General features: G+C 36.1%; 2 protein-coding genes across 4 annotated transcripts; both read left to right on the top strand.

Annotated features, from left to right (window-relative positions):
* The first annotated feature begins 928 nt into the window (after positions 1-928).
* LOC119784627 (probable G-protein coupled receptor 141) lies at positions 929-3,212 on the top strand. The gene is made up of 2 exons (XM_038286781.1): positions 929-1,144; positions 2,048-3,212. Exon 2 carries the CDS (start codon positions 2,049-2,051, stop codon positions 2,955-2,957), a length of 909 nt encoding a protein of 302 aa, XP_038142709.1. The 5' UTR covers positions 929-1,144; position 2,048; the 3' UTR covers positions 2,958-3,212.
* A 139-nt stretch (positions 3,213-3,351) lies between these two features.
* hnf4g (hepatocyte nuclear factor 4, gamma) lies at positions 3,352-17,028 on the top strand. 3 transcript variants are annotated; one of them, XM_038286780.1, is made up of 11 exons: positions 3,352-3,877; positions 10,404-10,565; positions 10,649-10,743; positions 11,323-11,429; positions 12,272-12,421; positions 12,813-12,900; positions 13,283-13,435; positions 14,265-14,314; positions 14,515-14,701; positions 16,158-16,277; positions 16,373-17,028. In XM_038286780.1, the coding sequence occupies exons 2-11, from the start codon at positions 10,405-10,407 to the stop codon at positions 16,492-16,494; spliced, it is 1,233 nt and encodes a 410-aa protein (XP_038142708.1). In that variant the 5' UTR covers positions 3,352-3,877; position 10,404; the 3' UTR covers positions 16,495-17,028. The 3 variants fall into 3 exon arrangements, with proteins under 3 accessions (XP_038142708.1, XP_038142707.1, XP_038142705.1); XM_038286779.1 differs by having other exon boundaries at positions 10,400-10,565; XM_038286777.1 differs by lacking the exon at positions 3,352-3,877 and adding an exon at positions 8,158-8,402 and having other exon boundaries at positions 10,400-10,565.
* The last annotated feature ends 10,752 nt before the right edge of the window (positions 17,029-27,780 follow it).

Below are 27,780 nucleotides of genomic sequence, written 5' to 3'. Positions count from 1 at the left end.
AAATATATTAAGTAGGGCTTCAAGTTAGGTAACATACTGTAATGTGCAGAATTTACATTCAACAGGATGCTGCAGGTATTTTGCATAGTAGAAAGATTTATAAGGCCAAATGTCTATTTTCTACAAAATAATTAGATGCAAACCGCTATATGAAAAAATGACTGAACGGTTGCATGCTTATTAGCTTTGCATACCAATGTCAAATCAACACTGCGGAACCATACTTTGTGCTGCTTCCTGGTGTACTCCAATTTCCTCCCAAGGTACAAAAGTTACCCAGGCCACCCAGGACAGAACTTACTTTTATTTTTATAATGGTGTGTATGGTGTATGGATGTATGAATCGATGGATGGATGGACGGACAGAGGGTTTTAATAAAATAGCCGAATATTAAGACGATCATATAAAGAAGTTGTGTGGTATCTAATTTTAAGAGCAACAGGAACCTGCTAGCATCAAAGCCATGTATAGTAAACCCTTTTCGTTGCTTGCTACTGACTGCAATATTTATAGACTAAGACAAATGTCACCATCACTCACATCCTGACTCACTTCTCTTTTGGTGTTAATTAAGCCATACTATAACAATGTAAAACAACAGTATTCTATTAAAGGGTTAAGAACTTTGTAATTATCTAGGGTCTTTTATAGGCAAAAAGGAATCCATCAGATCTGTATATTTTTTTTAAATTAATTATACAAGAGGTTTTGTACTCCTGTTATAAAGTTGAACAGGTGCAAAAGTTCAACAGTTGGAAAAAAAAGGACATTTTTCCTGTGCATAATATAAATCATTATTTAAACGTTCTGCTTTAAAACGTTCAAACAAATAAGATCACACGGTTGCTACAGAGGGGTGGCCTAAAGGAGGAAGCTACCAGTTCTGTGGTTATGCTGACATGAAATCACCTCCTGTTTCAAACAGAACACAGAAAGGCAACATGCAAAATGGTTCCTGTGAGGACCAAATGCAGCTCATTTCAATAACAACCTAAGCTATTTTGTCTACTTGCACGCTTATTGCTTTGTGGATGTTCTTTTTTTATGTTTATCACTTTGTTGGGATATAGATTAGGCACAACTTTTACAGTTTTGACTTTACCCTAAAGAGCAGGCGGCAACCAGATCTTCTTTGACCACAAAGTAAGTGTATTAAGTTTTGTCTCTTTGCTTGTTCATCATGGGGATGTGGCTTTGCGTTGATTATAAAACAACAAACATAACATTTTCTATAATATTCTTTGAAACAAAACCTATTTTTGTTATTGTAGCTAGTATTTATATGGTGTTTAGAACAATTTGGAGCTGATTTTATTCTTTTTTCGTCAAACTTATAAAGTCTGACAGTATGGTACCGACTTCTAATTACCGTTTGGATCGTTTTTTTCAGTCAAATACGACTGGATCTTGTTGTAAGTAGGGTTACAACCATCAGAGAATTTCTTTTTCAAAGGACTGAGTTATTCTCTAAGAGTTTTATATAAATTCAGTAAGCAGTATGTTGATAAACTGTAATAAGTGACACAAAAAGGAGAAAAAGTATTCAGGATCATGGCCATAAAAGATCCTCCTAAAATAAAACCTTATTCGCTTGTGAAATCATGAGATAAATCTACATCGTGGCTTTGTGTCCAAATGGGCAGAAATAAATCTGTTTGTGAAAATAGTGAAAAAGACCAGACAGTATATAGCACAAACATAACCAGGTAATTATATCAAAGTCAGAGTGTAAACTGAATCCTGGCGGAGAAAAATCCTTTAAACATCATGACTCAAAAACACAATCAAAATAATACAGACTTTTATAAACAGGGGTTAAAATATTGGTGCAGTAAACTAACTGAAATAAAAGCAAAAGAGCTGTTTAATTTGCAACCAATCACATTTCGCTGGCCTTCCTGTTATTTGACATAAGAGGCATTTGCATGGCTGATTGACTTCTATGCCTTTTTCCACAATTAAATCTGTAACACTGCCTTTTTTGACAACTCATCTTTCACTAAAGATTGATCTCCTGTCATGTTTTTCTTATCCTTCTCTCTTCAGGATGAATTCCACTGAGACCACGCAGCAACCATTAAACACCACAAACACCGCAAACACCAAAAACACGATGGATCCTCAGCAGTACCGCATTACCCTCCTGGTTATATATTCAGTCGTTCTGGTTTGTGGTTCAATCAGTCTGAGCTTGATGATGCACATCCTGAAGTCTAGTGCTGCTTCTGCAACCTCCATCACGGTGTTCAACTTAATTTTTGCCCATTTTATCTTCCTCCTGACCGTGCCATTTAGACTTTACTACTATGGAACCAATGAGTGGAATCTGGGTCTAAACTGGTGTAAAATGGTGAGCGGCATGATCCACATCCACATGTACATGTCTTTTTTGCTCTACATGATTATCCTCATTACCCGCTTATGGCCACACTACTGCAGGATGAGGCAGATGGACTCCTTAGGCCGAATGCAGGCGCTCATTGGCAGTGTGGTGATGTGGGTTGTTGTACTTGTTCTGATCCCTTGCATCGTCTTTTCTTTTTATGGCAACAAAGACAAAGACGAAACTTACAATACCACACGTTGCTTTGATTTTGCAGAAAGCATGAGCTCTACTAAAGAACTCAACTACATACTGAGCACACTGGTGATAGTGGTGGCTATTGTGCTGACAGCCCTTCAGGCCAACGTCCTTTACGTTTTATACAACAAGGATCGGCAAGGATGCACGTCGCAGCAAGACTTTGGGGCTCAACTGAAGAGCCTTTGTTTCACACTCATCATGCTGGTCTGCTTTGTCCCCTACCATATTTTCCGGCTGTATTACATTGAGCATACATATCTTCAAAATATCAATGAGGTCTTTCTGAGCCTGACCACTTTCAACTGTTTGGACATGCTGACTTTCCTGGGGAGGAGAACATTTCATATCTGTCTCAGAGGAAGGGGTGTTTAACCAAACTCTACAATAACTGTGAATGCGTTTACTGGTTACAAACATTTTAAGGAAGTCAATATTTGTTATCTCTATTTTTTTTTTCTCAGTTGATCTTAAATGATTTGGGATTTATTTTTAATAAACTTATGATTTTCTGTGCTGCTTCATTATATAACCTTCCACTGCCATCAAATACTATCATAGTTGTATTTATGAATAGCAGAAATGTATTCTCCTTTTTATTGCTCAGAATTAAACTCCAACTTGAACTTTCTTCAAAAAGAATCGACTCCTGCCATCTGCTGGTGTATGTCTGTACTACATATTGTTCATGCTTGGGACTGCAGTGTTATCCCAGACCACTAAAATTAGAAGTCCAGTCTTCATTTTTATATAAGAAAAATGTTTTAAAAGCTGTAATAACATTGATAAACACACAAGTATACATATCCCAGCACAAACCACACTTAAACAGAAGTATCACTGCAATTCAAAATTTAAAATTTAATCAGAGAATAAAAATGAATCCTTTACAGCTGTTAAACATAATCTTAAATTTCTTGGCTTATGTATTTGTGCATCTTTTGTGTAAGAGGGCCTTTTTTCATACACATATAGACTTACTCACAATCACCTGCTGATGTTTCTCCTCTCCAGTTTTTATGGACCTGGGTTACTGTTTAACATCCCCACCCTAGTTTGAGTTTGTTTAGTAAATCGATCTTATGACAGGGCTATGATGGCGCCATCCAATGTGTCGCTCCATGAATTATTGGCAGCTTAGCTCTCCAGCCTTCCCTTTTAATGTTTTCCAACACTTTACACTATTTTTAAACCCAGTGCTCCATAAGCCTGATGGCTCACTGAGTGCTGCTGCCTCTCACAGTACAGCTTTACCCTTGGATAAATGCACATACAAGACGGAAATAGTAAAACGGGTAAGTTATCCATTTTACATTTCTTAAATTTGTTTTATGTTTAAAACTCAGCATATTCATATTTCAGACGGACCGAATGAGATAAAAGTCTCACAGTAAACCTAAACCACAGTTTCTTGACATGTCCTCTTCTGCAATAAGTTCCTTAAATCATGTGGTTTTGTAATTCATAGAAAATGGTTCTAGACCTCGCTTGCATAAAGTGGTGGTGCTGCTTTAAATTATCTAGTGTAACATAGACATGCGAAAAGCAGATAAGAAAGACACACTTTGTCACGAATGCTGTGCTGTAAAGATCATGTGATAACCCATTTCACCTGAATGAGCCAAGGACATAAGCAGTAACAAGATATTGCTCTCTTCACACTGTGGTATCCCTTCTTTCATCTATCAGGGGATTTCAGAATCAACATGGTTTAATCATAAGTGAAATAATGGGATTTCTATAATCAGCACTTCATTTGTCCTAAAGTAACTTTTGTACTTTCAGTAACACACTGCTTTTGCTGCTGCCTGCACTGTGTGCTGTTTTAAATAAATTATAAATACATCTGGGCTGTTGTTGATTGACTCTTGCCATTGTAGTTATTAAGTTGGGCTATCTCACCAGTCTAATGACTTTGTTTGAAAAAAAAGCCAATTAAATGTCATTTTAACTTTGCATTTTGAAAAATGTGATTGAAGTTTGCTTTAAAAAATGTAAAGCGAACCTTATAATTACAACAATGATTTATTCAGTCTAAAACTTGTTTTGCTTAATATTTTAGACTGATTAGGTAATAATAAGGCAAAGGTTAGTTAATTATTTGAAGCTTTGTAGGCAATTACTTTTATGAGGAACTTTAACTCTTTCAGTAAGGTGGGGTTTTTGCAGCAGTGACTTGCTATTCATGTGTGTCTTCAGGTCTAGTTTAAATACAGGCGCTGATATTATGGCCATTTCACAGATAGATTACCTCTTAACCAAGGGTTTTATGGCAGGAGAGAGCTTTAGGTTGAAAGGCGGAAGCAGCATTTCTCATTTACTCCGTCTCCTGCTGCAAGAATTAAAAACAGCTTACAGGTGAAAGTAGATAACATCCTGCTGAAAAAGTCCCAGTCTAACATAAAAAAAGATTTGACTTTTACTTCTTCAGAACAGTTAGGATTACAAATGTGCTAATTGCTAATTTCCTAGATAATAACATAATGATTCATTAAAATAATTCTAGTAATTCAGGGTTTGCTTCTGCCTTTCCTTAGCTTTACGTAAAACTTTCATTAAAACTGTATAATCCTGTCAAACATTTTGGGTATTTCCCAAACTTCTTACACTAGTTTGCTGAAATATTTCTTTATTCTTTGCGGCAGAGCTGATGTAACTACATCAAGTTTTCTCACATCTTTTCAGCTTTTTTTTACCATTTATCTATGGAAATGAGATTAGGTTTTTTTTAGCTGGCCACGAAAAACCTTTCTCACCAAGGTGTAACTTCCTGGCTGTTTTTTTGAGATGTTGCTACAATATTGCAACATATAGTTGTTGCAGCCTCCTATTGCATAAAGAGAAGCACTTACAGTGGAACATTTTAGAGCAATTTAATGTCAGAGTGGGTGAAAAAAAATTTTCTTAGCAGTGTATTCAAGTATTCACACTCACATCTTGGTTTTATTTGAAATCGCTGTGTCAAGACGTATGCAACACAATTCAGTTTCAGGCTAACTTGATGAACAAGTGTGCCTGGCCAGGGCGTGCTACCAAGTTGATTATAACCAAATCTGTCTCCAAATCATACCTTCACATTACAGTGTTTTTTAATCATGTTATAACTGGCTTCTGATTAAAATACATGATAAAAATATTTACACAACTTACATTTTTCCATAGTTTGTTGCAATATAACTACAAACTTTGCAGCATATTGATTTTATAAACAAAAAGGAAAGCAGTACATTGAGCGGAAAATTATTCACAAATAAAAGCCCAAAGAATGTAGAATACATTTGTTACTATATTCCCCTTAAATAGGTTTTGCAACCACCTTTCTCTGAAGTTTTATTCTGCATATCTCTTTGAAAGCTTCACACCAAATTTTCTTCAGGTTATTTGCAAGGTAGTTCAAGCTATGTTCATGTTGAACAAATTTATTCTGTTGAAAAAATATTTAGGGTTTGCCAGGGCTTCTCAATTGGATTAATGTGTGGACTTAGACCGCAGCACAATAACACAGGGAAACACTTAGAAATAAATAAATCCATTGTGACTGATTCTGTGATCAGTCATTTATCCTTCTTTGGGGTTTCAGAATAATTGTATATTCATCTTCCTACCATCTCTACTAGTTTTCCTTTCCTGCTTCTCAAAAGTATTCCCATACTGTAACTTGTGCAGGTTGTTCAAAACTTCCTTTTCATTCTCATATAACCAAAGCACCATCTTCCATACAAGTTAATTCTGTCATTTGCAACATGCTATATAACTTGTCATAAGTAACTATACATCAGTTGCGCCATTTTTCAATTATAACCAGCGTTGTGGAATGCAAAAATAAAAGCAACAACCCAGCTATCCTCCAGAATGAATGGTGTTCTGTGAGATTTATCAGTGTTCAGGGTTTCTTATGTTAAACTTGCTTTTTAAGAAAAAAAAAAAAACTTTATCTCTTACCCAGCATTCGTGTTTCTCTGTCTGTATCTTGTTGTTTGTTTACTGATTTTTCTGAGAAACCTTTAAGGCCTTCCGTTGGGTTAATGTTACAACATACAGCTAATGCTGAAATGAAAAAGTGAGAAGTTAAAGGAGATTATTATTACTTATATCATGAGACAAAGTTACCAATTCCCTGACCCGTACTTATACCTTTTTTTTTTTCTTTTAAGTCGTTAACCAAGATGTGATAATGTTTATTCTTTGCTCATTATATTATCATCTCCCTTGCAAAAACACTACTTTGCTTTTTTTTCTTTTTCTGATGAACCAACTCATTACAAATGTAAAGCATCAAATCAGCCCTATAATCATCTTATCTGTTACAATCTTCTTTGTCACATTTTAAACTGATTGCCTCTAAAATGCTCCACCAAATTTAGTACTGTTGGAAGACAATGATGTAAAAGGCTGTGTGACTATGTTTAACTGGGTTTTGCCATGGGAGCTATTCAGTGTGTTTATTATGTCCCCGCCCTAAAAGAGGCAAACTAAGGGAGGGTCGTTCTACTCATGGTTTGCCCTTTTGAATTCATCTTCTTCTCTTCTTTAGTAAAAGAGGTGTGAAGTACATCAGTGGGATAATTACTATACTATTATTCTTGTGTGTTTTACTCTGATTAGATTATACTTGAGTTGGGTTCTAAGTAAAGAGGTCTAGTATTTTTATTTTTTTATTTTAACAATCTCTCTGTTATCATCCTAAATCTACAAACGAAGACCCTTAAAGGTGTAAATCCAAGGTGTGTGTGGATGTGTGTTTTTGCCTCGGTGTTAAAGGAAGTTATCAGTGTTCTCCACTCTTTTATAGACTATATCTACCGAGGTGATAGTGCTGTTACACCAATGTTGATTAGATTATGAATCCCTGGAAACACACACCCACAACCCACCCCCCTCACCAACACACACACACATGCACACAGTGGTATTTTACAATTCTTATTGACACTTAGCTTTCACTTCCATTAATTTCCCATTTAAAAGGCCAAACCCAGACCTTTGCCATCACCCTAAAAATCACCAATACAATACTAACAATACAATATTGACCTAAACTCAGTTCACTAACCCCCAGCCAAGATGAGAGAGAGCTTTTCCTCACAGGGACCAGCAGACTGGTCCCCACAATGTTGCACATTCCTGGAAATTGGCATTTAATGTTCACACAATGTAACAAACAGATGCACAAACAAGTATGCACCCTAAAAAGAAAATGCAGCTCCAACTTAGAATAATTGCTTCAATTGATAACTAATAATTGAATAAAGTTTCCCCAACTTGATTTATTTCATTTTATAAGTTTCAGCTTTTAAACTTGAAAAAAATAAGGTGGATAAACTGGATTCAATTGCTTTTTGCCCACTGAAGCAAATCGTTAAAGTTGGTGCTGCATTTTCTTTTTAGAGTGTGTACACAGCTGAGAAATAACGTCTGAGGTAGAAGAAGCTGGTCAATTAAATCTCCACTTTACTGCTGTTTGTGTATTATTGTGATAAGTTCATAAGCAGAGAAGAGATAAGTAAGCTGTACTAAGGTAAGAATTCTTAGCTCCTGGCCCCACCTTTTTTTTGTGTTCATGACCCAATCAGACCACATTATAGGCCTGTTATTCCAGGGATCTCCCCTGCTTAGTATGTGAGAGTTAAATGAAACAGAGACAAGAAAACAGAAACAAAGGAAAAAAGGTAGCTCAACTGGAAGCAGGAATGAAATATCCTCCAGCTCCTCAAAGTAAACCTCTCTTAGACATGGAGGTGGCCAACTACTGCGAAGGCCTGGATCCATCATACAGCACTCTAGGCTTTGAGAATGCAGAGGTTCTTTATGCAGGAGGAGGTAAGTGAGCTTTTATCCAGACACCTGAACAGAGAAATATCATTAAACTGTCCATCTTGTTTGTGAAACTGTAATGAATAAGCTCCTGTTTAAACATAACGGAGCCATAGACTCATTCATCTTTTTAGTATTGACTTTATGGATGCATGGCAAGCTATCGCTCCTCACGCATACATTATTATGACATTTCTTAGAAAAAGGTTAACCTTATGCGACGTCATCACATTCAAAAATTGCTAAGGAAATATTTTTCCAAAAGGTATTTACAGATGAAGAGACACTAGATAAAAAATAGCTGTTTTTTTTCAAAGGTGAACGGTTTTGCTTTCAGATTAATTTAAAGAACTTGGGGAAATTTATACCAGTCAATAAATTGATTTAGTTGTGTTCTATTAGCTGACAAAGTTGTTTTTTTTCTACATTATTAACCAAGGATATATATCTGCCTTATGTGTACTTACAAAGTAATTTTGTTTCGGTTTTCTTTGTGTTGTAACTAATCCGTTTGGCTTTTTATGCTTCACACTGAAATCAAAATTGAAGAAAAGTAGAACTGAATCTTTTGCTGAGAACAGTTAAATTTATATAAATTCCACCTTCATATTTTGATGGAAAAATGCTACGTTTAGCAAAAAAAAAAACAACTAATAATGTATTTGATTATATAATTTAGGATACAGTATCCCACTCCTCTTTCTCTGGTTTACTGTTTTTTAATATTTGTATTTTTCTTTTATATACTAACACTAAAAAGAGGAACACTGGGCTGTGGTTATTAACGAATAATTACCACAATCACTTAGTTGGTCCTTGTCTTTTTTTTCTGTATAACCATAAGAGTTCAAGACATGTTTTTGATAAGTAATGTTCTTAATATTTATTAATCAAACACTTTGATAAGTTTTTATTGTATTTATATATCTTAAATGACTTATACCATGAAAACCTTAATGATAATAAATGCTTCATAAAGCAAGATAAATAGAAAATAACCCAAACAAGTGAAAACTGACAGAATTGGTGGGAAGTATTAGGTTGTCTTTGATTTGAGGCACACAAATGACATCAGAGAGTGTCGTGCCTTTGCTAAAATACGCCCAATTTATGATGTTTTATTTCGGTGTGAGGCACCGGGCGGAAGACTCAGTGTAATGTTGCTCTCTACGAATCACCCAGCCTTTGTTGTCTCAAACACCTATGGTACACAAGAGCCACAGCCTTCTTCCAGAGTAGTTTTGTTAGAGATCTAAAGAGTTTTCTACAACCTATTCTTTCAATCTATTCTTTCATCAGTGCAGTTTTTGGCTTTATGCCTCTTTTTTCCATCTTCTGCTGAATCGATCAAACAACTCACTGATTAATCCACTTTAAATGAGGCTCTCACATCTTGCAGTCTTCATTAAAAAAGACAAGTACAGTAAAAACATTAAGCAGTTGGAGACGTGAGTCATAAATATAATTTAATAAAGAGTAAGAACACTCCTCAGTGATGTCACCTTAGTTTTTGATTTGAGAGTCAAACATTAACTCATGCATTGTTAGTGTATCCCACAGTACAACTAAGGGAGACATGAACATCAGAACATATTTCTCATCAAGGTATACTTGAATATATATAAAATATCTTAACTGTGTATAATAAACATTTATAGAAACATTTATGTAGTACTAATCAGGATAAACACAGCTTCAGTTACATTAATAAATGCTAAGACACCCTGCTGACTGCCATTATATTGCTTAGCACTTCAACAACACATATATACACGTATATAAACATTATTTAAGAACATTCTTGCATGCTATTATCCTAAGAACAGTTCTTACTATGGCTTTAAGCGTGGATATGTTGAGAATGCTGCAAACCAGTAAAACAAAACCATATGTACTATATGTGCTACTATACAATGCTTATTATGGTTAATTTGTTTGAAATGTTATCATAGTAATGTACAAATGTGTAGAAATATGAACATTTATATGACGGTGTGTTGCAGACAGCATGCCAACAGAGCCAAGCCAATCTGGTCCGGATGGGTTGAGCACTAATTGTGCAATCTGTGGAGACAAAGCTACAGGAAAGCACTATGGGGCCTCTAGCTGCGACGGCTGTAAAGGTTTCTTCAGACGCTCAATACGAAAAAACCATGTGTACACCTGCAGGTACGGACAATCAGTGAATACCATATAGGCACATGTGGAAAGTGTACAATTCAAAACCTTTTTTTTTTTTTTTGCATGTACAGGTTCAACAGACAGTGTGTGGTTGATAAAGATAAGAGAAACCAATGCCGTTTCTGCAGACTCAACAAATGCTTTAGAGCAGGCATGAAAAAAGAAGGTAAGATGACAAAAATGACACTTTTTGTAGCTCCTGACATTTATTAGAAAGAATGAAATGCGTAATAAAAATAGAAACAGAAGAACTAGAAAAAGCCCACGTTCGGCATAAAGAACTATTGGTTCTGTGGGGGGAAAAATGTTTATCATGGACTCTCAAAGCCTCTTGAAAATAATCGAAATTGGTTTAACTGTAAAGGAAGTGATGACATTGTGTGTGTGTTTGTGTGGTATGTGTATTTATGAGGGTTATAACCTTGGCACAGAATTTTATGACACCTAATCCTGTGATTCTGAAACATGTTGTTCTGGTTAAAGTTTTACTTCTGTTGCTGATCCCAGCATCTACAGTGACTTTCCTAACTATTAACCACAGTAGTGTCTGTTATCTTTTCCCTTCAGGACCCCACCTTAACTTTTCACACAATAAATTATTCTCAGCCTAAATGTTAAAATCACTACATTAACATTTGTAAAATTAGATATAAAAGCTACTTTTGTGAAGCCTATTTCCATTCCTCTTGTTCTACTTTGTCTGTTTTCATTCATACACATGAAAACTTTGTCTCTTATATCTCAGCTGTACAGAATGAAAGAGATCGGATCAGTTCCCGAAGAGCCATCCCAGATTCCCAAGACCTTCCACCGATTACTATCTTGGCACAGGCAGAATCATTATCCCAGCAAGTAAGAATAATAATATAAAAAAAAAAAAATAATAATAAAAAAAATATATATATATATTTATATTTATATGCTCCTCGGTTTTAATAACTAAATGTGTGAAATGTGTGTGGTATTTTTATATTATTCCCTGTGTAAACGCTTTGTCAAAGTCCCTATTTCTAACTATAGCTGCAAGTCTTTTGTATGTTCCAAATACAATGCTAATAAGGAGCCTGAACATGTTTGTCCATTCATTTTTGCAAAATACGTAGCTCTCACGTAATCTCACTCGCATTGCACTGAAAGTGTCTCTAAGCAGAAGTGTTCTAGTCTTGCCATAGATTCTGAATGAAATTTGCTGCCTGAATTAAAATGAAATGTACCAACAGATGGCTATGCTTTGATCTTAATTACTTTACTGTAGCGCTGGCTCTATGTTTGCATATTTTAAGTTTCTGCCAGCCATAATGTTTGCAAGTTGACTGAAAGCCTGGTGTTGAACAGAGCAGTTTCTTTCACATGCTTGTATCTCCTATGGGATAATTTTTATTGGTTTTCTCCTTCTTGTTCTCCCACAAAGGGCGATTTGTGCTGCGAATAATTGTCTCCTTGATAGATTCTCACTCTTGAGCTTTGCTGCAGCTTCTCCAGTGTTAAAATGGTCATCTTATCCTCTTCTAAGAGCTACTTGTCCAAATTGTTAACTAAAGTGGTTACAGCAGAATTTTTTTTTTTTTACTTTTTTCTGCGTTTTCATTCTGTTTCTCAACTGTGCATCATTGAGTGAAGTAGAACATTAGATATTTATGTATAAAACATCAATTATGTTAAGAAACTACTATTTGTGTTTGGTTTTTCTACAGATTATCACTCCTGTAGGACTTGCAGATATATCGAAGGTGAAATCAGCCACCATAGGTGATGTTTGTGATTCTATGAGGCAACAACTCTTGGTTTTGGTGGAATGGGCCAAATATATACCTTCCTTTGGGGAATTGCCACTGGATGATCAGGTAAAAAAAAAGAAAAAAAAAGATTTATATGAGCTTTAGCTGGAATTAGATCTGCTTGTACTTAGTCATAATCCAGTAATGATAGGTCATAAATCAACACACAAAAACAAATACACAAGAACGAATTTAGAACCTATAAATTCATCAGAAAACATTTCTTTTTAGGTCTTATTTAGCTTTACCTTTTTGGGTATAAAAAAATGGACTTTAGGTAATGCAGCATAGCAGTAGCCAGTAGGACTATGTTGTATGCCCTAAAACTCAATCAGTGAGACAAACAATACAGTGCTTAGTACTATATAATGAGTATTTTGTTATAAATGCTCTAAAGAAAAGAGAGCTCTTTGTATTTTTTACTGTTAATTTGGCCTATATTTATGTCTTTTTCCAGGTGAGCTTGCTCAGGGCTCATGCAGGTGAACACCTCTTGCTCGGGGTTGCCAAAAGGTCAATGCCATTTAAGGACTTCCTCCTTTTAGGTAGAAAATGACCACTGCATGTCTTTTTTTTCCCTCTACAAAATGGTGTAACCATGTGTGTCAGGACCTCTATATTAGACTTGAGAATGATTAACTAAAGCTTTCATTTTGTTTTACATGTCACTTCTAAGGTTATACTTTGTAAAATGAAAACATCATTAATTACGTAAACAATATAGTGAGTACACAGTTGTCATCTACAAACACTTAAGCATATTTTCTGCATTATTATACATCTTGGTTCTTACAGATTACTATTTAACTTTTCAATAGGACCTTTCAAGCTATAACAATTCACACACACACACCAGTGCCCAACCCATACTTGCTCAAATACCTTTCTATCCCAGTCAACTCCACTAACTGTCCACTGTTCCTGCAGGTAATGGCTGTGTGATACACAGGAACAGCCCCGAGTCGGAGATTTGCAGGGTTGCAAACAGAATTTTAGACGAGTTGGTCCAGCCTTTCCAGGATATTCAGATAGATGACAACGAGTATGCAGCTCTAAAGGCAATTGTCTTTTTTGATCCAGGTAAGAAATAAATACAAACCATGAGGCATCATCTGTAATGATTTGAAAATTTTATTTATTCTAAGGATAAATTACACACAGGTCGACTAGTTTAACCAATATTTTTATTCCAAATGCAGGTGGTCACTCTTGATTAAAATTTTTTTCAGAAGTCCTTCCACTTCTGAATTATACACACTTTTATAGGTCTATAATATTAAACACAAATATATACATTTAGGTTTATTAATTATGATTTAGTGTTTTATTTTTTGCATTTTTCATGGGAAATTTGAGGGAATTGCAGAGTATGTTTGATGTTTCTGCATTTTGTGCCACTAGATGTCACTGCATATTGCTTAGTGGATCTATGCAGCAAAAACATTGATGTCTTCTAATCCTGTAAAGAACTTAAAATGTAATAAAACATGAAAAAAGACATAGCTTTATATTCAGTATGAAACTGAAACAAGATGTAAATAAATGAATATCATTCAATGAGTGTACAGCTTTACAGGTAAATAACAAAAAAGGAAGCATTCCTGATAGTTTTACAAAAGTCCATTTTTTATTTCAGTTTTATGTTTCCTCTTATAGATATATTCTTATCACTATATTTCCTATTTATGAGCACTATCACTGCCCTGATCTTATATAACCCATTTTTCTCTCCTGTAAATCCCCTAATTTTCCCTCCGTGCACCAGTTTAACTATAATCGTTCTATCAGTTCCACTCGTAGCCTTGATTTTATCCCCACTATTTCGTTTTTTTCCTCTCTCTCAGTCCTGTCCTCCCCCACCTCTATGTACTCTACCAGTCTTTTTAATTTTTTTCTTTCCAATCTCCAGATGCTAAGTCTTTGCGGGACCCTACCAAAATAAAGACAATGCGTCTTCAGGTAGGTCAACTTTTTAATCTTCAGAATTATTGTAAGACTGCAGCTTAGTGTATTGCATTTTATAGGGAATTTTAACATCAGTATGAAGGACATATCTTTTGCATGCATTTTACTTTACACATTGAAAGCATTGCTTTTGAATTCAAGCATAAATGTGGAGGTTACTACTAGCGAATGGTGTTTACTGTGTGTGTTTGCAGGTTCAGATGAGTCTGGAGGACTACATTAATGACCGTCAGTATGACTCCAGGGGTCGTTTTGGAGAGCTCTTACTCCTGCTTCCCACCTTGCAGAGCATCACCTGGCAGATGATTGAACAGCTCCAGTTCATTAAGCTCTGTGGCCTGGCCAAGATAGACAACCTGCTGCACGAGATGCTGCTGGGAGGTAGGGCTGGGCAAGTGATTGCGCATGTAATTCTGTACACAAATAAGATGACCTTCAGCAAAATGACTGCTGGAACCTCTGAGGGGGTGAATGTGGGGAGCCACATTGAGAGATTGTAGGCACAGAAAAGTATACTCACTCAACAAAGTTGCCTAGGACATGTAAATATATAAACAAAAACAAAAAAAAACAGTGCAGAAGAACGGTGTATCTTTGCATAGCTCTCATGTATAATAGGCAAAGCAGAAATAGACCTACTTTGTCGCACAGTTGGGATACGAGGGAAATTTGCACACATATCTAGATGTGTATAAATAATAAGCTAGAAAGCATCAGATATATATTTTAAGGAAGGCTATGTCATCCAGTTGAAACATCATTTGAAGTTTGATGTAAAAAGTCATCTGAAAAAAACAAAAAAACAATGGTAGAAAAAACAAAAAAAACAAAACCTCATGGATATAAAAACCTGACTTAGATGACAGTGTATAGGAAGAGAGGTGTTTTCTTGTCAGAATTTGGAACGACCTCCAACAAGAACTGCAACTAAAACAACAAACTTTATCCTATTCAAATATTGTTGGAATAATATTATTTTTAGATCTAAGATATGCAGGTTTTAATGGTGCATTTTACTGTTAACAGTTAAACACATAAGTATTTTATCATAAATAAATAACATCTATATTAGGATTGCATTTTCATTGCCTTGCTACAGTATCTATACTCTTTGATCATTCCCCCAACAAAGACATGGAGAATGGTGAAATGGACATACTCTATACTTTGTAATGTTTTTCAAGAAAAATAATCCGGCATGCATTTCTATTCAGGCCTCCAGGCCGTGTACCAAACCCACTTATCGCCACACTTACAGCTGGAAGTTGTTGAGGTTGAACTTTAAGAGAAAGGATATTTTTTTTCTGCTCCTCCTTTAAAAGTAGTTCAAAGTTCAGCCAAACTGTATCGAGTTTCTGTGAACATCAATTTTAAAGTCTTGCCGCAGATTTTCATATGGATTTCAGTCTGAACTTTGGATTTTCCACATAAAAACTGCTTCCACCGCAAAGTTTCGCTTTGGGGTTCTAGAGATAAAGAAGTATTTGTTGAGGTCATTGGACATGTCTTTCTAGATTTGCAGTTGTAAAATACTTTATTTTCAGATGGTTGCCAAAAGATGTTCCGATCTTGGGATATTTTTTAAAGCATAGCCAAGCTTTAAACATCTTCAGAATCTAATTCATGGGTCCAGAATAGTTCTTTTTGTTTTTGCAAAGGAAAATAGGGTTTGAGCTTTGATGTAACAAGCTTACAAAAGCGATGAATGTGAGTTTGTTGACCTGAATAACGAGGCTGACAGTGAAATATTTAGCAAGGTGCTTATTCATCTGCTTATGTACATAGCAAAGAAACAGAAAGCCAAATAGATATGCTTTTTTATGTGATATATGTTCAGGGCTCACAACAGAATCCAGCCATCTTCATCACCCAGCACACACCCAGCTGGCCCAGGACCCTGTGACAGGACACACCCTAGTCATCAGCAACATGCCAGTCACTCAGATTCCACAGATAGGTAAAGATTTAAAGAACAAGTGTCAAAAAATGCTAACAACCCCAAAAATGACTAAATATTCTTAAATTTCTTCATGCCTTTCTTTCATTCTGCAGCTTCACCTGAGACTCCCATGCCATCCCCACCACAGGATCCTGCCACAGAAATGTACAAACGTTTTCCTCAGCCTCACAATGCTACTGCCAGCCCTCCACCGTCCACAAAAGCAGAACCCTGACTCCTTCCTATATCATATCGAGGAGTTTCTTAGAGGATCAGTTTTCTCCTTGTCTGTAGTTTATTATAGTGATGCAAAAGCACTCCTTATTCAGTAGGTGTCTTAAAGACTTCCCACTGCCTATTCCCAGTGTTGCTGTTGGTATTGCGGCAACAATGGCCTTGGAATAATTGGCTGCTCTTCAAAAGTAAGCTTTTATTCAAATTGAAACCATCACAAGTCTACATGTTTCAACAAGAGAGCAGACACAGGGGCTTCGGCTGTAATGATCAGAGGGCACAGAGCAATTCAGGGGCTCATTTAGGCTCCAGCTGATGCTCTAACCTGCTCAGACCACTCGGATCATTTCCATAGTCATCTCACAGCGGCAGGGATGATGTGTGTGAGTAAAGTATAATGACGGCACAGCAGTAACTTCATTATTCGAACAGCCCGACATGACAACAAGCTCAGTCATCTGAAAAACTTTACGTAAACTGTATCGGAGCAACTACTGCTTACCTTTTACAGGTTTAAAAGACAAACCTTCAGCAATGAAAAAAGGAAAAATTATCTTATTTTACCCATTACATCTTTGATTGAATGGATTGAATGGAGTAGAAAATGGAGAAGAATAAAGGAATAAAAATTATTCTGAGTGAAAGTCATAATAACATGTATTACATTTAAAGCAGAAATCTCCATTTGGCCATGTTTAAATTATCTTAATAAATATTTGATCATCTACCTTTTACTCCAATGTGCCTTAAAATAAGGGAAGCACAGGAGTGTCTCAGCAGTAGAGTTTTTTCAGATGATTTGATTGACAGTAAATATCAGAGGAGCTGTTGTTACCCACAGCCAGTCTGCCTCTTTGACTTCTTTGTGCAGCAAACCTAATTTAATTCGGATTCTGACTTGACCCAACCCATGACTAAAAATGCTCTCAGAAATGTATGCAATTTAGTTTTGGAAAAAAGCAAAATAAAACAACAGTTTAACATGGAACAGAGCATTAGAAACAGTTAAAAATAAATATGGATAAAATAAATCATAACAGATTATGCAGCCCTTATTGGTAAATTATTCTTCTTTTTTCATTCTGTCAGGTAAACAGCACACACAAGAGACTAGCTGCTAACAATAGAGTCAATTTTCTATATAATTATACTAATAGCATAATATATGGAGCAAAAATTCTGTACAGTTTTTAAGGATACTTTTTTATTTTATTTTTTCATATCTCAATGTAAATAGTAGCACCCAGTTTGAATCAGATGCAATGATATTCCTGCTGCTGCATCACCATTTCAGTGACTGTCTATTTTGATATACACAGCCAAGTTAAAATAACCTAAGTTCGGGTAAGAAACTGCTGCAGTACATTCCTTTTTCGGAAATTGGATTGTCACAATTTAACCTTTTGTTCATTTGTTTCCTTTCCACTGTTTGAATCCACTATATTTACACAGACAAGTGCACCCGGTTTTCTTTGTTTTGGTGTTTAATGATGATAAACAGCAATCAGGGATTGTGCCCATATTCCGTCTAAATATGAAGCTATGATTTTTGTTTTGTTTCATGGAGTTTAGCACACTAAGGTAACTGCAAGTTTGAGGAAATTGACCATCTATTTTTAGATTTAGGGTTGGATTAGTCCTTCGTTTTTTATGGATATTACTGCTCTTTATACACATGGGATTAAAATACAAATCATGTTATAAAATTTTCTGCTTAAACAGGGATTTTCTATTTAAGTAGATTTGATCTTGATAAAATATTTATGTCTTATTAGGAAGATTTTTGTTTATCAATTTATCGCATATCGACTGTATATAGGCTACATATACATTTAAACTGCATGTAAACATCACATGTATCAGACTAAATTATTGAAGCTGTGTTTGAAAACAGAATCATGTAAACTTAAAAAATAAAATTCTGTTGTTTCTATTACAGTAATTCTTGAGTTATGAACATAAATAACTTACAGAGTGCTACATAAATGTTGCTTTTGACTTTAGCAGCTAATATTTCCCACAATGAGTTAGAGGCAAAGAAAACAAAAAGGTAAGAAATATTACTAATTAAGTCTTAAATGCAAAATGAAAATATATTAACTTTAAATAAGCAAACTCATTTAATGTAAATTCATATCTGATCACTTTTCAATTAAGCTCTTCAGATTTATTATATTGTATTTAAGTTTTGTAAACAATTCCATTTCCAGCATGAACCACTGATTATAACAACCTCCTAGAATTATATTTTTATGGTAATTAATAGTTGATGTTTTGTATTGATGTGCCAGATATTGTAAAAGATTCCTTTTCAGAGACTAAAGTAGTTGCATAAAGGAATCTGTCTTAAATTTGGGAACATTGTTTTACTGTTTCAAATATAATGTTGAAAGTTTTTAAACAAGAACACCAGTGCAGGCTTATTTCAATTAATGTAACAAATATTTTTTTTTGTAATTTACCTTGACTTAATAGTAATGTGCTTGGGTAAAAAATATTATCGAAGAGAACACTGCATAGAAGAAAGCAGATGGCGGCTAATTCTTTCCCAAGCAGGTAATGGCTTCAAAAAGTATGTAAACATGTCTCTATTGCTTTCAGAGAACTGATTATTAAGTTAAAACATCCAGAACTGTGACAAACAAAAATGAATGGGGACCCACATTTATCCCCTAATAACACACAGTGAATCAGGATGATATGGGAGGTTTAACAAAATCTTCAAACACAAATAAAAAAAAAAAAAAAGCAAATGTTGGAAACTTTGGAATGAATATGTGAAAAAGATCTGTGATGCTCTTGGCCATGCCCCAAGAAATGTAACAATCAGGCCATGTTTATTTCCGGATCACACATAGTGAGCAAGATGGTGAGTGAGGTAAAAAATAAAACAAACAATGCTATCTTTTAGAGAAGGCTTTTTCCATTTCGGGCGTTTTATAATGTTCACCTTCATAAACTGTATTATCTATTTTCATAAGAAAAAAAGGTTTATAGATAGATAGAAAAACAGATTAGTGTTGCTTTTCTTAAATGCCACCCACATATTCAATACTTGATTTTAAAAGAAGAAATAATCAAGGCAGAAAGATGATGACAAATTGACAGAAATGTATTTCAAAATGCTCTCCTCACATGCTATAATACACCGTATGGTTTGTCTATTATTTTGCGCATGGAAGCCATCACACACCGCCATAGCCCCATTGGTTCTGGATATAGACTTTGTATACAAAGCTTTGCTGGTGTGCAGTTGAGACCTCACTGCCAGACGTTACTGTTCATCTCAAATCAAATCATATTTCCCTCCTGCCCATTTGATAAAAAAAAACACACTTGGCGACAGGCATGGAAACCAAACTCGAACATAAAATGGTCATTTATACTGGAACAGGCCCAATGTTTAAAATCTGGGATTTCGTTTACATCAATCCCTGCACAATCATTCTCTGTCATTTTCTTTGGATTTATGTTTATGTGCGAGCTTTGGCTTGCGACGGATGAGATAGAAGGATAAAGCTGAGAGCTCTTATGCAGTGTATATTGCTATGTGACTAGGAAAAAAAAAATCTTGGTATTTATGGCAGAGGAGATGATGTTGTCTAGAATCAACATGACCAAATCCTTCTATCAACTCCATAATGGACAAGCTACCTGGCTTAGGTCAAAAAAACACCACCTACAGTGGGGAGATGTGTGTAGGTGCATATACAGTACGTGTGCATGCGCCTACCTGCAATTTATTTATAATCTGAGAGTCTGCATGTACACACACTTTCACAAGTGTGTGTTTGGAAGTGTGTCCATGTGTGTGTACCCAGAGAGCTTTAATCAAAGGCCTATACTGAGGAGATGTGGGGGCCTGTCTCTCTCCTTTCCCTCAGATAAAACTGAGTGTTAGCATGCCAGTCACATATCTCATCTGAGACGCGCCGCTCTCCTCCACACACCTCACTGCGGCCCACACTGACAGCACGCTATTACACACCAGTATGATGCTTGCTTCACCTGAGGAGGATGGCAAGGAGGAAAAGATGGAGGGATAAAAGAACAAAGGATGGACAGAAATATGAAATATCTTTTTTTAATTTTTTACTTTGCCTGGTTGATCATAGGTAGGATTTATTAACAGTTATATTGTCTGAAAAGATCCCAATCATATATCTGGCTGAAGGTAGCAGTGGTTTTTACTTATTTTTTCCATCTTCAGCCACTTTGAGAGTCTTCTTCATCTTTGAAGTAATCTAAACCTAATTGTTAAACATATAACTAAATGAACCTCTACTAGTAAGAGATGACTATCATGATAATTTAGTGAGTACCAGCACATTTTGCAACTTTTCTGTACATATAATCTTGTATAAAGAATTATGTAGAGTGTAAAATATGACCAAAAAACATTTATTTCCATTTCTCAATACACCCTAATTAAAATAACTATTTCTGATATCCACTAGATGGCAGTGCATGTCAATGATTGGTAGGTAACATGGCATATTAATGGCTTTTATGTTCTTTGTCAATCAACTTTGACCTAATATATAAATGAATAAATATTCAATGTAATATGTTGGCTACAATTGTCAAACACAAGAAGATTCAGTATACATACCAGTTATGAAAAAAAAAAGAAACAAAAGACAAGGAAAACGATTTGTCATTTGAATTGTGCAACTATTAATTTAAAAGAAAAGGATCCTAATTGGTAGTAATATATTTATGATAAATGTTCAATATTTGACACATTTTAAAGCCTATATATAGAGAGAATTATTTAAAATGTTGCAAAGTCACTTGTTTTCTCTGTGCTTCACCAAACAATGGAACACTGCAACGGTCTGAAGTAAATGGCATGTGACAGCGACCCCAGATTACAGCCAGAGATCGCAGACTATCACTCCCTGCCACTGCATTTACCCAAAATTCCACCTATGTCTCCAACATATCCAATGATTCCTCCTCCAGGAGACAAGGTGAGATGGTATGAATCTCTACCTCCAACTATTGGAGTGAATTTAAAAACCTCTCCTGAGTGATTTTCTGTGTCTCTGTCCTGCGTCTTCGTATGGCTTGAATCAATGTGTGGTTTCTGATTACAACACAGAACGGGTGAAGGAAGGAAAACAGGGCGACAGCTTCATTTTAAAAGCTGAGTTCACGTAAATGAGGGATTAAAGCAAGCGGCAGGGTTGAGGGTTCGCTTCGACGTTCGGTGACAGCTTTCCTTCCTTAAAATCCTTTTTCTTCTTTTCTCTGACTACACCTTCAGTTTAACCATTCTGTCTGTTCTATTTATTTTACGATTCTTTTCCCTTTTTTGGTTGTCTTGTTACAACTCCTTTTACATCCAGAGATAATCCATGCAGATAGGCAAAGGTAAAAACTGCTTACTGAACAGTTGGCTACACACATACATACACTGTAATTTACATAGGTGCAGGGAGCTAAGGTGTACTGTGCATTATGTTGATGGGGAAAAGGTTAGAGCAATGAAATTAGGGGTTAGGGCCATGAGTGTGTGTTTGTGTGTACTTGCTGGGTTACATTAGGGAAATGAAAAGGGGTGGACCACTGATAGGTTCAGAGATGCAGACTTGTTAGAATAAAGGAAAATGAAAAGAACATGGGACAGAGGAGATGACAGGGTGCATGATAAGATGAGTCGAGAAGTAATAAAATGCTCCTGTGTACCCCAAGATTACACAGAGAATGAGATTGGAGAGAGAAAAGGGAGAGAAAGAAAGAGGGGTGGAGGGTGTACTGTAGAAGAGGGGATGGGGTTGCAGGGTTTGAGAAAAAAATTGAGAAATATGGAGACTCATATATGATGAACCATGGTGAAAGTCAACTGGAACAGACATAGCGAGCTGGCGTTAAAGGGGAGAAAAAAATGGAAGAAAAGAGAGTGGAGAGTGAAGAAGAGAAGAGGTATTACAACTCGGTGCGATGCAGCCCCGCTCTGAATGATAAGTGTCCCGCGCATTCTGGGTTATGGGAAGTTCACACAAACAAATGACTCCCATTTACCAGAGGCGAGGGACACAATCGAGAAAGAAGGGATGGGAGAGAAAGGGAAAGAAGGGAAAAGAAGGTAGAGGACTGAATCCTAGAACCATGATTTTAGATTGCTCCATCTGCATTGAGAGAAGTCATATCTTTATGTTCATCTAATGTTTTTATTGGTTTGCTGTAGACACTGAGCCTGCAATTCAAAAGACAGGATGAAACCTGTAGAGAAAAGGAGCATAAGATTCTGCTAGGTATCTTAGATGATTGCTGGCCATTGGACCATGGTCAATAGTAGTAAATGCATTGCAAATTCTTCCACCTAGGTGGATTTTCACAAAGCAGGCTTAAATTGGGAAACCAGACTTTCACCCAGTAAGGTGGGCTTTGTTTTACGGAATTAGAGGCCCTCTCAGACAGTAATAAAAGTGGATGGATGCTGCCCTGATTTAATGCAAAAAGTCCTAAATTGCTTGTACAAAGAAAAGATACACATGCAATTTGTGTGTTGCTGGTAATCTACAAAGATTAGGGGAGCAATGGATAGCAGGTGTGGGACTAATTTCGGACTTTCCTGTTTGGGTGGGGAATTTGCATGTGCTATAGGCAGTTCAGGTAAACAGTGTGGCTGTAAACGAGAGATGATGTTCGAAGCCAGGAAGTAGAAACTAACAATGATAATATTAATAAAGTATGATTTTATTAAAACAATGATTTTGATAGGGAAAAAAGTTAAATATATTCTAGGCAGACAGACGGATTTGTCAAAAAACGGTATATTTAAAAATGACGGATTGGCAGTGGGCACCTAGGGCGTCTAAGGTAGGAAACTCTGCAGGAGGGTTAGGGTTAAGCAGGAAGGAAGCGATCATGGGAGTCACATGTGAGTCACTAACCTAGTCTTAAAGTTCAGTCTATGCCCAGAGGAAAAAGTGGATTCCAGTCGAACAGCTGACACAACAAACGTTGCACAGAGAGATCCAAACACTGAAGCCTTGAAAACTGCAGAACTGGGATGAGATCAAATCAAAGCAGATGAAGGAAGGCAGGACAATCTAGAGGACAAAGACATACCCAAAGTCAAAGACATTCAGGAGTCCGGGCCAGAGACTCAGAGATCCGAAGAGGTACTGAACTGAAATCCAGGTTGGAGTCAGAGAGCAGTTCCAGGGTTGTCAACAGGCATAATAGTTTTCATATGTTTCATTTCATTTCCATTTTGTGTTTTTTCCTGGTTGTATTTCTTGTTTACCTTCTGTTGCCTTCTTTTGTCAGTCTCCTTTTCCTAGCTCCCTTTTTGATTCTTCTGTCCACACCTGCTTCCAAGCAGTTGATTACCCCAGTCTTAGTCCTGTTTCACATATATACTCCTCCTCTTCAGTTACTGTTTGCTGGTTCCTTGTCGTTTCTTGGCTCCTCATGTGTGTTTTCTTCGACGTCTTCTAGTTTTTGGTTTTCTGTATTTTTTTTTTGGACTTGGCTTCTGTTGCCTTAAATTCTGCATTAAATCTGCAAGCAACCACCTCAGCTTCCTCTCTGCATTTTGGTTCCTCAAAAAACCTCCACACAAGCTGACATCCTTCTGCCTGGGCTCAGGAACTGCATCTCACCAATAACCTTTATTGTCCAGTTGCTTTGTCCACTTCCTTTTGGCACTCTGCCCCCCCCCCCCCCAAAAAAAAGGACCAAGTGCAGGACAAAGATGTGTGTACGCTCAGAAAAAAAGATAAAAAATCAAAAACGCAACAATCTGCACTTGAAATAGGTAATCTCCATAATGACCAGCTCGTTGCTTGTCATGGTGTAAGTCTAATTTTCATAGATCATTTTAGTCGCATTTTAGTTTTTTAATAGTATTTTGTCTGTGTAGGATATATAATGTATATATGCCTATCTTGCCGCATTCACATTCCACCGTAATGGCATTTTTTGTGCTTGGATAGCAATTTCTAAGGCAAGGCAAATAAAAAGATTGAAACTTTCAGTTCCTAGATGATAGTAAATTACATACTTACTTTAACATATTACATTTCTGTCAGTAAATTCCAAAGCAAAAGTGAGTAGGGGTAAATATACCCATAGCATTTGTTCAACAAATGATTTTTGCTGATGAATGCTGATGAAGATTCTCAGTCATCCAGGTCACAGTCCAGTCCATAGTCTGCGGATCCAGACATTTTGAATTGAGAAAGCTTCCTGGAGAGGTGGCGAAACGTCTTCAAATCTTGGAAACAAAGTCCAGCGGATATTTATTTCTTTTTTTCTTACTTTTATGGAGAAATTATTTATTGTTATTTTTTTTACTCTGTTGACAATCTACCCAATAATACCAGTGCATGGTAATGAATAAAAAAAAAATTCTGACCAGATCAACTCTAATTGTTTGTATGTTGCTTACTTACATTCATATACAATCTCAAATGTAGAAAGGCACCTAAGAGCATCACATAATTCTATAAATCTAGAGTACAGAAAACGGAGAGCATAAAGAGTGTCACTGAATCCTTACAGATGATCTTTTTTAAAAGTAAACACAATTTATTAAGTGTTATGAGGATTTGCGAAATGGTCAGTAATGACATGTTGTACATCAGTATGATTTAAATTATCTGCTCGTTTAATTAGGAGATAAAATAGGATAAACAGCCCTGAGGAAATTCAGTAACTACACGTCAATAAATATCAGCTGAAACTCACACTATTGGTGGATCTTCATTCTAGAAATCTATCATCAGAAACAAGCAAAGTGTAAATAATTTGCCTTTCATTGGAAATAGGAGACATTTCATTTCAAAAACAGCTTTGGACCTAATTATTTTAGCTCGAAATTAGAACTGGGCTCCCTTAAACAGATACAAAGGGATTCACTTGCCAGTCCGTAATTAATTTCATATTGCTATTTACTCCTTCTTCAGTTAATAATGATTTGCATACATGTTTGCTAAACACAAAGCCTTTTTGCTACCTTCCCTGATAAAGATGGTGGCGTTAAAAGGAAAAGTGTGAATCTTACACACATGACTTCCTGCCCTAATCAAGAGCTTTCTCAGCTCATATCTAAAAGATACACATGACTGACTTTTTCAGAGGAATACCTTCACATCACGGCTGTGTGTGATGAGAGAGTTAGTGAATGTATGTATGCACACTTGCTCAAGATCACAATGCATGCAGAGGAATTGTAAAAGATATTAAGGCACAATAACCATAAGATTCTAAAAAGTCACATCCTTAATATAGAAATATTACTTTGTGCATCATCACTCTGATTTGAGCTGACATTTTTTTCCAACAGACAACCTTATGGATTTCTACAAACCTTTCAGAATGGAATGAAAAGCCTTTATTTTAATGTAGAAATAAAAAAAAAAGCAAGAATTTGTGACTTCTTAAGTCAGCAAGGCCCCTTTACAAGGAACCTTTCCTCTTTAGCAACAATAACATGCTCTAAGCTGGCAACCTCTGAGAATAACACATTTTTATTTCCAGATCCTTATCTGAGCCTCCTCAGAAACCACTTATTCTTATATCCACTGACCACAGCTAAAACATTATGCAAAAAGGCATACAAATAGCCAAAATGCAACTTATGATTAAGATTCTGGGGACTTCAATTTCACAACACATAGTCACACTCATTTGCAAATTCCTTACTGTTTTAGAGCATTTTCATTAATAATAGGGGATTTTTAAATTTATTTTTCCCTCAAAGCATGTATAATTGATTAATTGCTTGTTGTGTGGACACCAGGCTAGCTATAGTTGTCATTCAGATGTTCCATTTGTTGTGCTTATTTCCTTCTTTACAGCAGGAGCAAAGGGTTTTCTTTTCCTTTTTTTATTTTTCACAATTTGTTTTAAGGGCATTGAAAGCTTATTTACTTGGGCTCAGAATAATTTACTCGGAAAATTTCCCATGCACATCATCCTGCAGGACCTTCCTCTTCATTTATACCAAAATTAGCAGTTTACCCATTGTACAAGTTGGGAAATGCCTATGAGTTTTCTTGCTTTGGAAAATTAACCCCAGGACTTAAGGATTTAGGGCACATTTTGCAGGGTGACACATAAATGACATTTCTGTCAGGTACTTTGACCTTTGACAGATGCACTGCCTTTCGTTTAACAAGATATGGACTTTTACCCAATAGTTTAGGATTTTATTCCCGTTATGGGCTGCAGGTTGATGCAGTTTGTAGCACTGTTGCAATAATGCTACAACCATCAGTGTCGTTAGACCTCCCTGAACTTTGGTTTAAGTTTTGACTTTGACTGGGCTATTCTAGCAAATTCTTCACTTAACCCATCCTATTATAGCCATAATTTCAGGTCCATCAGCTGAAAGGTAAACCTTACCCTTGCTCTCAAGTCTTTTGCAGCCTCTTAGAGTTCTTTCCCAGGATTGGTCGGTATTTAGATTCAACTATGTTTTCATAAGTACTGACCAGTGTCCATGTTCTTACTAAACAAATCTCTTCACAGGATGAAGCTGTCATCTAACAACTGTCAGCACTGGAAGTCAGAGGTGTACAGAATAAAAATGAAATGATGAGAGTACTGTTCCCTGTGGTGCTCCTGTACCATGGCTGTGGTAAATTGGGGTGCTGCAGAGAGAGATTTCTAAAAAATCTATTAAAAATACACAATTGATACATTTCTTATCAATATTTGGGGAAATGATTTCCGTTTTTTTTATTATCTTCCGTTTCAACACAAGTTACGCTGTCATGGCAATGACTAGGAAGCTGGAGCGTGGTATCCCGCTGCAGCAGCAGACTAGTAAATGTATGTAGTCTAATGACAGAAACGAGGAGAAAATATGGCAGCGAAAATGCATTTTGGATTTGTCACATATGAGAGAGTTTATCTCCATGACCCCAGAGCGCACCTAAACATGTGAACACCAGTAACCAGGGCACCCTGCCTGTAGCTCAAAGTAAGAGCATGGTGCTGCCGTGCATTTCCATATCTATTCGTCTAGTTTAATGTAACCATAATATTTTACAGTGCTATTTGGATCTTGTGATTTTTGTGTAATGCAGAACTGCTCAATAACGTTTAAATAGTATTGTACTGTTGCACCCACTGTGACCCCATGTCTTCTATTTAGATTCACAGCCAGCTAAACTCTTTCTTGCATCACCTCCTCCAAGGAACAGGCGTGTGTTGTATTTGAACAGGATTTAATGCAAAAAAGTGTGAAACTGAAACAGTACAAAATACATAGAATTACTTAGTATACAAACATACATCAGAATGAATAAAATAAACATTCCCTTTC

The sequence above is a fragment of the Cyprinodon tularosa genome, unplaced genomic scaffold, assembly GCF_016077235.1.
Source record: "Cyprinodon tularosa strain WSP-4 unplaced genomic scaffold, ASM1607723v1 ctg23, whole genome shotgun sequence".
In the NCBI taxonomy this organism is placed as follows: Eukaryota; Metazoa; Chordata; class Actinopteri; order Cyprinodontiformes; family Cyprinodontidae; genus Cyprinodon; species Cyprinodon tularosa.
The sequence above is the reverse complement of the archived record's forward strand: the minus strand, read 5'-3'. Positions and strand labels throughout refer to the sequence as shown.

Coding starts and splice junctions, on each gene's coding strand:
- LOC119784627 (XM_038286781.1), top strand. CDS start 2,049: ATGAATTCCACTGAGACCACGCAGCAACCATTAAACACCACAAACACC.
- hnf4g (XM_038286777.1), top strand. CDS start 8,213: ATGAAACAGAGACAAGAAAACAGAAACAAAGGAAAAAAGGTAGCTCAA. Junction 14,315..14,514: donor TAAAGACAATGCGTCTTCAG/GTAGGTCAACTT, acceptor GTGTGTTTGCAG/GTTCAGATGAGTCTGGAGGA. Junction 14,702..16,157: donor GCACGAGATGCTGCTGGGAG/GTAGGGCTGGGC, acceptor ATATATGTTCAG/GGCTCACAACAGAATCCAGC.